A 12,942-nucleotide genomic window follows, 5' to 3' on the forward strand; every position below is an offset into this window, starting at 1 on the left:
CTGTGCGGCATTTTAGTGTTATAGCTTCACCTTTATCGTTACTTTTTAACCCAAAATCCATCTATTCTCCCTTTGTGTCTACACACCGTGCCTGCTAGTAAGTACTTCGTGCGTGTGCGTTGCTAAACATGCTCCTATGCTGGTAGAACCAGCAATGTCACAACGTGACGACATGCCCGTAAAACATAAAAGGATACCAGTATTTTTCAGAGGCAGTATAGTACCGTTTTTAATTCATTAGTATTGCAGTACTTTGTTAGTACCGGTATACTGTAAAACCCTCCAAAATTGTTTTATAAATCTCTCCGCACTGCCGCCACACTTTGATTTCATATTTTTGGGACTTAAGCAGATCCCAAATGCACAACAGCAGGTACCAATTTGACTACTTCTTACACTTATGTGACGACGAAGAACGTACAAAAACTGAAATGTACGGCATTTACAGTAGGGTATGTGCATTACATTACGACTTTCATACATGTCGAACATCTTACTTTTCATCGGTAAAGCTCCTGTATTTTTCAATTATTTCCCAATGCCCTCCCATTCCCTTATTTTCCCCCTATTTACTTACATGACAAAAAAACAAACTCCTCTTTGATTCTGCTGGTGCAGCCCGGCTTCCAGTTTGCTCGTCAACACTTGGGAAACATCAGTGTAACACATCAGCAAAGTCCATAAAGTCGGGCCGTTAAAATAAAAGCATGCCAGAAAAGCAGCTGGGTATTACGCTGTGAGGGGCGCTATTCTGCCACCAGCAGCACCCCTCACATGATTTTCCAGAAAGTTACGTTTATTTTCAAATACACAAAGATTGAATGCCTGTTTGCATTTCTCTATGTTTTGTTTTACATCTTAGCAGTATAATGGTTCCACTCATGTTTGACAGTTAAAATGCTAAAAATGTTACTCAGCAATGCTTGAAGAGTTAAAGGCCTACTGAAATGATTTTTTTTTATTTAAACGGGGATAGCAGATCCATTCTATGTGTCATACTTGATAATTTCGCGATATTGCCATATTTTTGCTGAAAGGATTTAGTAGAGAACAACGACGATAAATTTCGCAACTTTTGGTCGCTGATAAAAAAAAGCCTTGCTATACCGGAAGTAGCGTGACGTCACAGGAGGAAGGGCTGCTCACATTTTCCCATTGTTTACAATGCAGCGAGAGAGATTCGGACCGAGAAAGCGACGATTACCCCATTAATTTGAGCGAGGATGAAAGATTCGTGGATGAGGAACGTGAGAGTGAAGGACTAGCGTGCAGTGCAGGACGTATCTTTTTTCGCTCTGACCATAACTTAGGTATTAGGGCTCATTGGATTCCACGCTTTCTCCTTTTTCTATTGTGGATCACGGATTTGTATTTTAAACCACCTCGGATACTATATCCTCTTGAAAATGAGAGTCGAGAACGCGAAATGGACATTCACAGTGACTTTTATCTCCACGACAATACATCGGCGAAACACTTTAGCTTCGGAGCTAACGTGATAGCATCGGGCTCAAATGCAGATAGAAACAAAATAAATAAACCCCTGACTGGAAGGATAGACAGAAGATCAACAATACTATTAAACCATGGACATGTAAATACACGGTTAATGCTTTCCAGCCTGTCGAAGCTTAACAATGCTGTTGCTAACGACGCCATTGAAGCTAACTTAGCAACGGGACCTCACAGAGCTATGCTAAAAACATTAGCTCTCCACCTACGCCAGCCAGCCCTCATCTGCTCATCAACACCTGTGCTCACCTGCGTTCCAGCGATCGACGGAACGACAAAGGACTACACCCGTTCACCGACCAGTTTCCAAAGGAAATTCTCGACCGGCGACGCCATCTGTTTCCGCTTCGCAAGAAGTTTATCACCGAAGGATGCAGTGCACTCATCACGGTGGATAAACTTTTCATCAACGGCCAACTTTACCGTGATCCGGAAGCCACGCCGTGGCTGTATTATTAGCGTCTGAAACACGGTAAATGTTGTATTTTGTTTTTGTTATTTCATTATGCTTCAATCCCTCTCTTCTTTTTTTTTCCCTCTCTTGCTCACAATACACCTGTGCGTCATCATAGCGCACACGTAAACACCATACGCTCTCTCTCTCTCTTTTGGTAAACCAACATGTTTACTGTTTTTGTTACTTATTTCACTACCTGTTTAATCCACCACTCTCTTATTTTCTTTTTCTTTTATGTTTTTTGTTTTGTTTTTTTCTCTAACTATTTCTCCACCTGTTGTGTGTGTCCCCTTGTCGTCATCAGCATTTACACTCACAGCTAATACATGCACAACTATACACACTATACACACCTACATATATGCATGACAGGCTTACATTTAGATACAGACATGCATTATTTACACATAATGTACACACATACTTCCACACACTTAGTTACAGTCTAGTTTAGTATGTCCACTGTGCAGTTTGTCACTTGGAATGTGCGTGGAGTCGGGTCAAAGGAAAAAAATATAAAAATTCTTAATCATTTGAAGAGTATGCAAGCAGACATTGCTTTACTACAAGAGACTCACCTCTCCAAGTCCGATACCTCAAAACTGCATTCATCGCAATACCCACACACATACTTTGCTAGTTACAACTCCAAACAGAGAGGCGTAGCCATTCTCATTAGTAGAAAGGTCAACTTTACATTCCATAACTCCATTACTGACATAGAGGGAAGATACATCATTTTTAATATTTCTGTTGACGGGAGAAACTTATGTATCGCCAACATTTATGGTCCAAATGTTGATGACCCCTCCTTTTTTCACACTTCCTTCTCTTGACTTTCTCCTCACTCAAACCACTGCTTGATTCTAGGAGGGGACTTCAACTTAGTATTTAATCCAAATATAGATCGGTCCAGAGTGACTGGGAGTCACCGTGAGTCTCAATCAGGGGTAATACTTAAGCAATATATGAACGATTATGGTCTTTGCGATGCCTGGCGTTCTTATCACCACACTCTTAGGGAATACACTTATTTTTCCCCAGTTCACCACTCATTCTCTCGCATTGATTACTTTTTAACTAGTAGCTCAATTTTATCTGATATCGCAAACATTCACATTCATCCTATCATCATCAGTGACCATGCACCTGTCTCACTTTCCCTCACTAACAAAACTATAACTGCACCTATAAAACAATGGAGACTTAATACATCATTACTAAAGGACCCAGACTTCCTCAACTATTTTGAGAAAGAATGGACAGATTTTTTAGATTTTAATGATCAACCAGAAATCACGGCGTGCATTCTCTGGGAGGCCGCAAAAGTAGTTATGCGAGGAAAAATAATTTCTTATTCATCATACAAGAAAAAAAAGGAATGTTTACTAGAGCAGGAACTTGAAAATGAAATAAAAATATTAGAAATAGCTTATGCGAACTCACAAAATGAACATACTCTGAACGAACTGAGAAAACTCAAATTAGATTTAAGAGAAATAATTGATAAGAAAAGTCAATTCCTGCTCCAGAGGTTATGCTTAGATAAATTTGAACATGACAATAAACCAAGCAAATATTTGGCTAACCAACTAAAATTAAACAAAGAAAAAAACTCCATACCATCCATTAAGGATTCAGCTGGGAACATTACTCACGTTCCTGAGGAAATTAACTCCATATTTAGAGACTTTTACAGAAACTTGTATACACCCCAGATTGACCCATCTCTTTCAGACATTGAGACATTTCTCAATGGTATAGACTTACCTAAATTAAATACAAGGCAGGTATCAAATTTAGACCTTGCTATTTCTGTAGATGAACTTCACGATGCTCTTCAACAGATGCCAAACAATAAAGCACCAGGGCCTGATGGGTTCCCTGTTGAGTTCTACAAAACATTCTGGTCACTGCTAGCTCCGATATTTACGAAAATGGCTTTAGAGATTAAAGAAAACTCATTCCTTCCTCCAAATATGAACTCTGCCACAATCAGTCTCTTGCTAAAACCTGATAAAGACCCAACACTTCCATCCAGTTACCGGCCAATCTCCCTGATTAATGCCGATCTTAAAATTATCTACAAAGTATTAGCTCAAAGATTAGAAAAAGTCACTCCATATATAGTACATCCTGATCAAACAGGTTTCATCAAAGAGAGACAATCGTCCAACAATGTTCGCCGTCTACTCAATGTGATAGACTATTCTGTTATTCATAATTTAAAAACAGCTGTTGTTTCATTAGATGCTGAAAAAGCATTTGATAGAGTGAATTGGAATTTTCTTTTAGCTACTCTACAGAAATTTGGATTTGGAGACTCATTTATAGAATGGATCAAGGTCCTATATAGTTTCCCTACCGCCTCGGTTAGAACGAATAGCCAAATCTCCCCAAGGTTTAATCGTATGAGGGGCACAAGGCAAGGGTGTCCACTTTCTCCGTCACTGTTTGCTATATTTATTGAACCTCTTGCAACCGCAATTCGACAGCATGCAAATATTAAAGGCATCCATACCGCAACCGTTCATCATAAAATAAGCCTTTATGCTGATGATGTATTACTTTTCTTACAAAATCTGCATTCTTCTCTTCAAGATACAATCTCACTTATCAATAAATTCAGTTCTATTTCAGATTACTCAATCAACTGGTCCAAATCTACTGTGTTACCAATTAATTTAGACTTTCAGAGCACCTCATCGATTCCACTGCATAAAGGGAACATTAAATACCTGGGAATCAATATTTCCTCCACATTGTCAGATCTGAATCGCTTGAATTACTCCCCAATCTTAAAATTGATTGAGGATGATCTGGCGCGTTGGAAAGCACTGCCAATCTCACTTATGGGAAGGGTTTCTACCGTGAAAATGATGGTCTTGCCTAGGGTTAATTATCTCTTTTCAATGATTCCAACCAAACCTTCTCAAATCTGGTTTAAATCACTAGACTCACACATCAATCAGTTTCTTTGGAAGAGTAAACCAGCACGAATCAGCCTTAAAACTTTACAAAAACCCAAAGAATACGGGGGTCTAGAACTCCCAAACTTTTCATATTACTTCCTTGCAAATAAACTACAATATATATTAAAATGGACCAATCCCACTTTATTAGATAGTTTATGGTTAAAGATTGAACAATCACTTAGCCAGGAGATCCCAATTTCTAACTTGCTCTTTATTAGCCAAATTCTCCGAAAACACAACTGCTTCAAAAGTATATATATATGCACTACCTTAACAGCTTGGTGGGAGTTTTTGAAAATAACTGGATCCCCGCTCACTCCCTGTCAATTTACGCCTATTTGGAATAATCCTGATTTTCTTTTAAACAAGAAGCCATTGAACTTCCCAACATGGTATGATAAAGGAGTCAGATGTCTTGGGGATATCATCAATGCAAACAGTTTTATCTCTTTTAAAAGTTTAATAACACAATATGCAATCAATCCTAATAAATTCCTAGAATATATACAAATCAAATCTGTAATTAGCGCAAGATTCAACAAAACAACATGGGAAAGTAATCCTACGACCGTTAAATTCTTCAAAACATCTGCCCCCAAAGCTTTATCCAAATTATATGCTCTCTTATCAAAAATAGATAACACAAAAAGTATCCCAACTTCCAAATGGCACTCAGACGTATCCACAAGCCTTGACCCAGAATTCTGGAAACAAATATGCCTCAATACTTCTCGTTTGATTAAGAATCCGAATTTACGACTGATTCAGCTCAAAATACTTTACAGAATACATTACACCGGTCTAAGAATGTATAAAATGGGTTTAGCTGACTCTAACATTTGTGTACACTGCTCAGATAATAAGGTAGATAACTACTTACACTCAATGTGGTCCTGTGCTCCCGTGAGTAACTTTTGGCTTGGAGTGTGCGAGAACCTATCATTAGCGTTAGAGATTCCTATTCCCATCTCCCCCGCACTCTGCCTGTTGGGTGATCTCTCCGCAACTGACTTTGATATAAACAAAACATACCTCCTTATAAATGCAATAGGCATCGCCAAGAAAACTATTCTCATGAATTGGAAATCAAAAAATAATTTATGTATAAACCTCTACAAAAACATTTTATTAGATTATGTAGTTATGGAAAGAATGTCTGCTGAATCAAAACAACAACTGACAGAATTCAGATCTCTTTGGGCACCGCTAATTGATTTCCTGACCTGATTCCCATGGGGGACGGGGCTGGGGCTCTGTCCCGGGGGTCTTGCTCCGTGGGTGGGGGGTCGTGGGTGCCGGGGGGGCCGTGTGCCGCGGGGTCGGGTGGGCCTGGGGTGTGTTCCCTGGTGCCGGCCTGGCGGGCCGATCCGTGGGTGGTCTGGGGGATGGGGGTGGATGGGGGTGCCTGGGCGGGGGTTGGGGTGCGGGTGGAGCTGTTGGGGGCGGCCGCCTTGGGTTGGGTGGGGGGATGCCCCTCTCGTGGGTGGTTGGGCGGGGGTTTGCGCCCGTGGGGCCGGGGCCTTGCCGCTGTCGGGCGGGGGTCGGCTCGTGCCCCTCTGACTTCGGGTGTCCGTGGGCTTCCTCCTTCCCCTGGGGCGCGGGGCGGGGTCTGCCCGGGGTCGCCCTACGCTGCGGGTGTGCGGGCCCGCCTGGTGCCGGGTTGGGGGGGCTGCTTGCCTCCCTTGTTGGGGCTCCGGCGGTGCTGCCCGACTGCCCTGCGGGGGTCTCCCTCCTGTGTTTTACTCCACCCTTATTTATTTTTTTATTTTATTTATATATATGCTTATATATTTTTTTTAATTATCTATTTAATACATTTTATTTATTCTGTTAAATTATATATGTGTATATATAAGTGCGCATGTGTGTGTGTGTGTGTGTGTGTGTGTGTGTGTGTGTGTGTGTGTGTGTGTGTGTGTGTGTGTGTGTGTGTGTGTGTGTGTGTACGTTTGTATGTATGTATGGTGGAATCTGTATGTATGTAGGTACATGTGTGTGTGTCGCTGCCCCGGTGTGCATTGCTGATCGCGGCACCAGGCCTGCAGAGATGCCATGGCATGCCGGCTGTGGGCGCGGGGCTGGGCCCTTATGGCTTTTTGCCGGATGGGGTACCTGGTGGGTGGTGGGCGGGGGGGCCTGGACGTGCGGGAAAGGCTGCGGGGTTTGGTGGCGCTGGAAACTGTTGGCAACCAGGGCTCATGTTTATTTTTATTCTATTTTATTTAAAGGGTTTATTTTATTTTATTTATTATTATTATTATCATTTTTATTTTTTTTGTTTTGTTTTTTTTGTTTTTGTTTTGTTTTAGTGTATGTATGTGTGTGTATATGTGTGCATATGTATATGTATGTAGGTGTATATGTGTGTGTGTGTGTGTGTGTGTGTGTGTGTGTGTGTGTGTGTGTGTGTGTGTGTGTGTGTGTGTGTGTGTGTGTGTGTGTGTGTGTGTGTGTGTGTGTGTGTGTGTGTGTGTGTATGTGTATATGTATATGCATGCATGTGTATATGTGTATGTATGTGTATATACATATATATGTATATACACATGTCCTGGGTATGACTCAAAACTGCATCCGGTGATGAGGCTTCAGTTCGGGAGTTCTGGAGTTCTGGGGAAGGTGGAGTTACCCCTCAGTCATCATTACTCCCAGGTCCACTCTGACCCGGGGTGGTAGTACCTGTCAGGGTCCCAGCTATGGGTTAAAATAGCTTGCAGAGACCGCCTCAAAAGTCTCTGCCTCATTGACCAGTGCCTACTGGCTAACCACTTGGTTATAGGCTACGGGAGAAAACCCCTAACGAAAAATCTGTGGCGAGGACCCGCATTAGGCAGTCACCAACAGACCGGTGCTCTGGCAGTCCTCTGCAACACCATGCGGCAGAAGGTCGTCATGAGCTTTTCATGCCACTGGAGGACGCCACATGGGGCCAAGACAAAACAGTGCGGGTAGAGACTGCGCACTTCTACCACCACTTAAAGGCCTACTGAAACCCACTACTACCGACCACGCAGTCTGATAGTTTATATATCAATGATGAAATCTTAACATTATAACACATGCCAATACGGCCGGGTTAACTTATAAAGTGACATTTTAAATTTGCCGCTAAACTTCCGGTTCGAAACGCCTCTGAGGATGACGTATGCGTGTGACGTAGCCCGGCGAACACGGGTATGCCTTCCACATTGAAGCCGATACGAAAAAGCTCTGTTTTCATTTCATAATTCCACAGTATTCTGGACATCTGTGTTCGTGAATCTGTTTCAATCATGTTCATTGCATTATGGAGAAGGAAGCCAAGCAAGCAAAGAAGAAAGTTGTCGGTGCGAAATGGACGTATTTTTCGAACGTAGTCAGCCACAACAGTACACAGCCGGCGCTTCTTTGTTTACATTCCCGAAAGATGCAGTCAAGATGGAAGAACTCGGATAACAGAGACTCTAACCAGGAGGACTTTTGATTTGGATACACAGACGCCTGTAGAGAACTGGGACAACACAGACTCTTACCAGGATTACTTTGATTTGGATGACAAAGACGCAGACGTGCTACTGTGAGTATGCAGCTTTGGCTTTTTTTTGCGTATGTACGTAACTTTTTTAAAATATATAAGCTTTATGAACCTTGGGTTAGGTGAACGGTCTTTTGGGCTGAGTGATTGTGTGTGTTGATCATGTGTTTGAATTGTATTGGCGTGTTCTATGGAGCTAGGAGCTAGCAGAGGAGCTAGGAGCTAGCATAACACGTACCGTACCGTAAGTGCGCGTCACGTACGTAACTTTTTAAAAATATATAAGCTTTATGAACCTTGGGTTAGGTGAACGGTCTTTTGGGCTGAGTGATTGTGTGTGTTGATCAGGTGTTTGAATTGTATTGGCGTGTTCTATGGAGCTAGGAGCTAGCAGAGGAGCTAGGAGCTAGCATAACAAACACGCAGGTGTTATTATGCAGGATTAATTTGTGGCATATTAAATATAAGCCTGGTTGTGTTGTGGCTAATAGAGTATATATATGTCTTGTGTTTATTTACTGTTGTAGTCATTCCCAGCTGAATATCAGGTACCGTGAGTATGCAGCCTTGGCTGCTAAACATTCGATAACTTGACCGTATGTGCGCGTCACGTACGTAACTTTTTAAAAATATATAAGCTTTATGAACCTTGGGTTAGGTAAACGGTCTTTTGGGCTGAGTGATTGTGTGTGTTGATCAGGTGTTTGAATTGTATTGGCGTGTTCTATGGAGCTAGGAGCTAGCAGAGGAGCTAGGAGCTAGCATAACAAACACGCAGGTGTTTTTATGCAGGATTAATTTGTGGCATATTAAATACAAGCCTGGTTGTGTTGTGGCTAATAGAGTATATATATGTCTTGTGTTTATTTACTGTTGTAGTCATTCCCAGCTGAATATCAGGTCACCCCCGGCTCTCACAGCATCTTCCCTATCTGAATAGCTTCAACTCCCCACTAGTCCTTCACTTGCACTTTACTCATCCACAAATCTTTCATCCTCGCTCAAATTAATGGGGAAATTGTCGCTTTCTCGGTCCGAATCTCTCTCACTTCATGCGGCCATCATTGTAAACAATAGGGAACTTTGCGTATATGTTCAACTGACTACGTCACGCTACTTCCGGTAGGTGCAAGCCTTTTTTTTATCAGATACCAAAAGTTGCAATCTTTATCGTCGTTGTTCTATACTAAATCCTTTCAGCAAAAATATGGCAATATCGCGAAATGATCAAGTATGACACATAGAATAGATCTGCTATCCCCGTTTAAATAAAAAAAATTCATTTCAGTAGGCCTTTAAATCAATTCACTGCGCAGGTGTTTTGCTCCTCCTCAGCACTACCCCCAACCTCCCCGCCCTCAAGTCCTGCGGCGATGGGGAAGGGTGGCTGGTACAGGTCAAGGATGTGACTGGCAGTACCTAGCCCAACCCTGCACGTAGGCGGCGTGCGAGTGAAGGTCGCTGTGGCATGGGATGGAACAGCATGCCTCCCCGGCAGCTTCGCACGTGACTGAGCAGCACCGCTCTGCTCACCCTGAAATGGAAAGGGCCTAGAAAAGGTGGCCTAAAAATGGTCTGTTCCTCATCGCCCGGGCAGCCTACCGCAGCTGCCGGGCCATCCCTTTATGCGGTCGAAAACAATCGTACAAGAGAAACAAAATTCCCTTCACAATAGCGTCATGGAACGTCCGCACACTTCTGGATGTGCGTGATCTCTCCTGCCGCCCGCAGCGAAGAACAGCACTCGTTGCGCATGAACTAAACCGATACGGCATTGACATAGCCGCCCTGAGCGAAACCCGCTTACATGGGGAAGACTCAATTACGGAGGCGGGAGAAGGCTACACTTTCTTCTGGAAGGGTCATCCAGAAGGCTCCCGTCGTCTACATGGAGTGGGTTTTGCCGCCAGGACAAGCCTTCTTCACAATATCCCAGAGTCTCCAGTGGGTATAAGCGAAAGGCTCATGACGTGGCGTGTACCACTCACCAAAAATCGCCATGTCACCCTTCTCAGCGCCTACGCCCCAACCCTGGATGCAGACCTCGAGAGCAAGGACACATTCTATGCCTCACTAAACTCCGCCATTGAGGGAACGCCTCCCACCGACAAGCTCATACTCCTCGGGGATTTTAACGCGAGGGTGGGCTCTGACAGTGGGCTCTGGACCGGAACACTTGGTCAGCACGGGGTTGGTAGGCTTAGTGATAATGGGCTTCGCCTCCTTACACTCTGCTCTGAACATCAGTTGATCATCACCAACACCCTGTTCCAGCTCAAGGATAAATTCAAGACCTCCTGGCAACATCCTCGCTCCAAACATTGGCACCTCCTCGACTATATTATCACCCGTCGTAGAGACAGGAAGGAGGTCCTAATCTCCAGAGCGATGCGTGGAGCGGACTGCTGGACTGACCATCGAATGATCAGAGCCAAATTTCAGATGGAAGTCCGCCCCCAACTGAAGAAAACATCACGAAACAAGAGACTCAACTGTGAAGCACTCAAATCCAAGCAATCTGTAGACCAGCTTAGAGCACAGCTTGCAGAACATTTGTGCGGTGGGCCAGGCTCTGGGGTTCCTGTCGCTGTCCGGCTTGGCTGCGTGGGGGCGGTGGCCCCTGGTTCCCTGGGCACCACACCTACTGTTTGTGGGATGGGCTCTCGGGGAGGCTGGGGCCGTACTCTGGCTCCCGCACACACTGGGAGTCAAATGTACTGTACATGCAAATTCACATACACTCACACACATACATACATACATAGGTACCTACGCTCCCACATACATATACAAATAAATACAGTACATATTTACACACTCAAAGTTCGTACATCCACACGCACATTCATTATACAAACATACTGTATACACATACTGTACATATACATTCACTGTAAAAACATACATATACACATACTGTACATATACACTCACTGTACAAACACACACATACACATACTACACATATACATTCACTGTACAAACACACACATATACTGTACATATACATTCACTGTACAAACACACATATACACATACTGTACATATACATTCACTGTTCAAACACACATACTGTATATACATTCTGTACATATACATTCGTTGTACACACATATACACATACTGTACATATACATTCACTGTACAAACACACATATACACACACTGTACATATACATTCACTGTACAAGCACACATATACACATACTGTACATATACATTCACTGTACAAGCACACATTTACACATACTGTACATATACAGGTACATATGCACACATACACTCATGCACATAATCACGTTTCATCAAACATATATTAACGATGTTGCCTTAGGGTAAACTGGGTATAACACATGGCACACTGACAAAGCTTAACCTATTGTTACTATAACAATCTACAAGGTAAATGTAGGTTGCTTCTCTTTCTTCCCCTCCATTTTTCTGCATTCTTTCGTATCTCAAGTTATCATTACGTATATGTATTGTTGCATTTGAACAATTGTATTGTTGATAATAAAGGTAAAGTATTGGTATTGTTTATTATCAATAGCACTATTTCTATTGGTATTCATATTGCTCCATTTTTAGTGTAATAATGCTCATTGTCATTTCTGTATTATTTTTTTAATTTTCGCTAACTGCTTATTTGCTATTACTTTTACCATCATATTTGTACATGTCGTATTTGCTGATGTTGCTCTGTTGTTGTTGTTGTTGTTGTGTTTGCTGTTGTTGTTTTTGTCTCTCTGTCTAATCCCCCATTTGTCCCCACAATTCCCCCCTCTGTCTTCCTTTTTCTCTCTTTCTATCCCCTCCTGCTCCGGCCCGGCTGCACCAAATGATAATATAAATACATTTAATAAAGTCAAAATACAAGTAAGGCAACAAGAGAAGTATCCTACACTTCTCTTTTGTAAAGTACATCTGAACAGCCGATATGGGCATCTACATCTGCTATATGATTTGCCCGAGAAGCTGGGCAGGACATTATTAAAAAAAAAAAGAAAAAAAAAAAGGTTTTCATCTTTGATATATAAACTATCAGACTGCGTGGTCGGTAGTAGTGGGTTTCAGTAGGCCTTTAAGTAAAAAAAATATGATACCATCAGTTTGACCCTAGATTGTTTTAAATGAAATTTCCTCTGAAAAAAAATATGAGTTGCTAGTCGACCGGAATTATGTAGGGCCTTAGAACTTCTTGTGTATCTGGGACCCACATGACTTCATCAAGAGGACATGATGCTACCTGCTTGAGACACTATCTTGTTGTGAAATATATAGTTTCTCAATGTGTAGGTGTACCTGCCAGAGGAAATATAGTGCCAGCATAATCTGAAGAGGAGCCGACCAGAGCATGTTGAGGAAGGTGGTGAGGTCCATGAACCTCTGAGCATCTACAGACATCAGGTTCACCACCTCTCCCACCGTAGATGAGCGTTTGGCAGCATTAGTTATCACCAACGCCTGCAGGTCAGGAAGACAGG

General features: G+C 42.5%; 1 protein-coding gene across 8 annotated transcripts in view; it reads right to left on the reverse strand.

The window, feature by feature from the left end:
- The window catches only part of abcc3 (ATP-binding cassette, sub-family C (CFTR/MRP), member 3), a 123,765-nt gene that overhangs the window by 47,938 nt on the left and 62,885 nt on the right, over positions 1-12,942 (reverse strand). For all 8 annotated transcript variants that reach the window (XR_009827036.1, XR_009827039.1, XR_009827037.1 and 5 more), the window contains exon 10: positions 12,761-12,922. Coding sequence is in view for 4 of the 8 variants with exons in the window: in XM_062056314.1 (XP_061912298.1) it covers positions 12,761-12,922 (162 nt within the window). In the remaining 4 variants the exon portion in view is untranslated. The remainder of the gene's footprint in view (positions 1-12,760; positions 12,923-12,942) is intronic.

This window comes from Entelurus aequoreus, linkage group LG08 (assembly GCF_033978785.1).
Source record: "Entelurus aequoreus isolate RoL-2023_Sb linkage group LG08, RoL_Eaeq_v1.1, whole genome shotgun sequence".
In the NCBI taxonomy this organism is placed as follows: Eukaryota; Metazoa; Chordata; class Actinopteri; order Syngnathiformes; family Syngnathidae; genus Entelurus; species Entelurus aequoreus.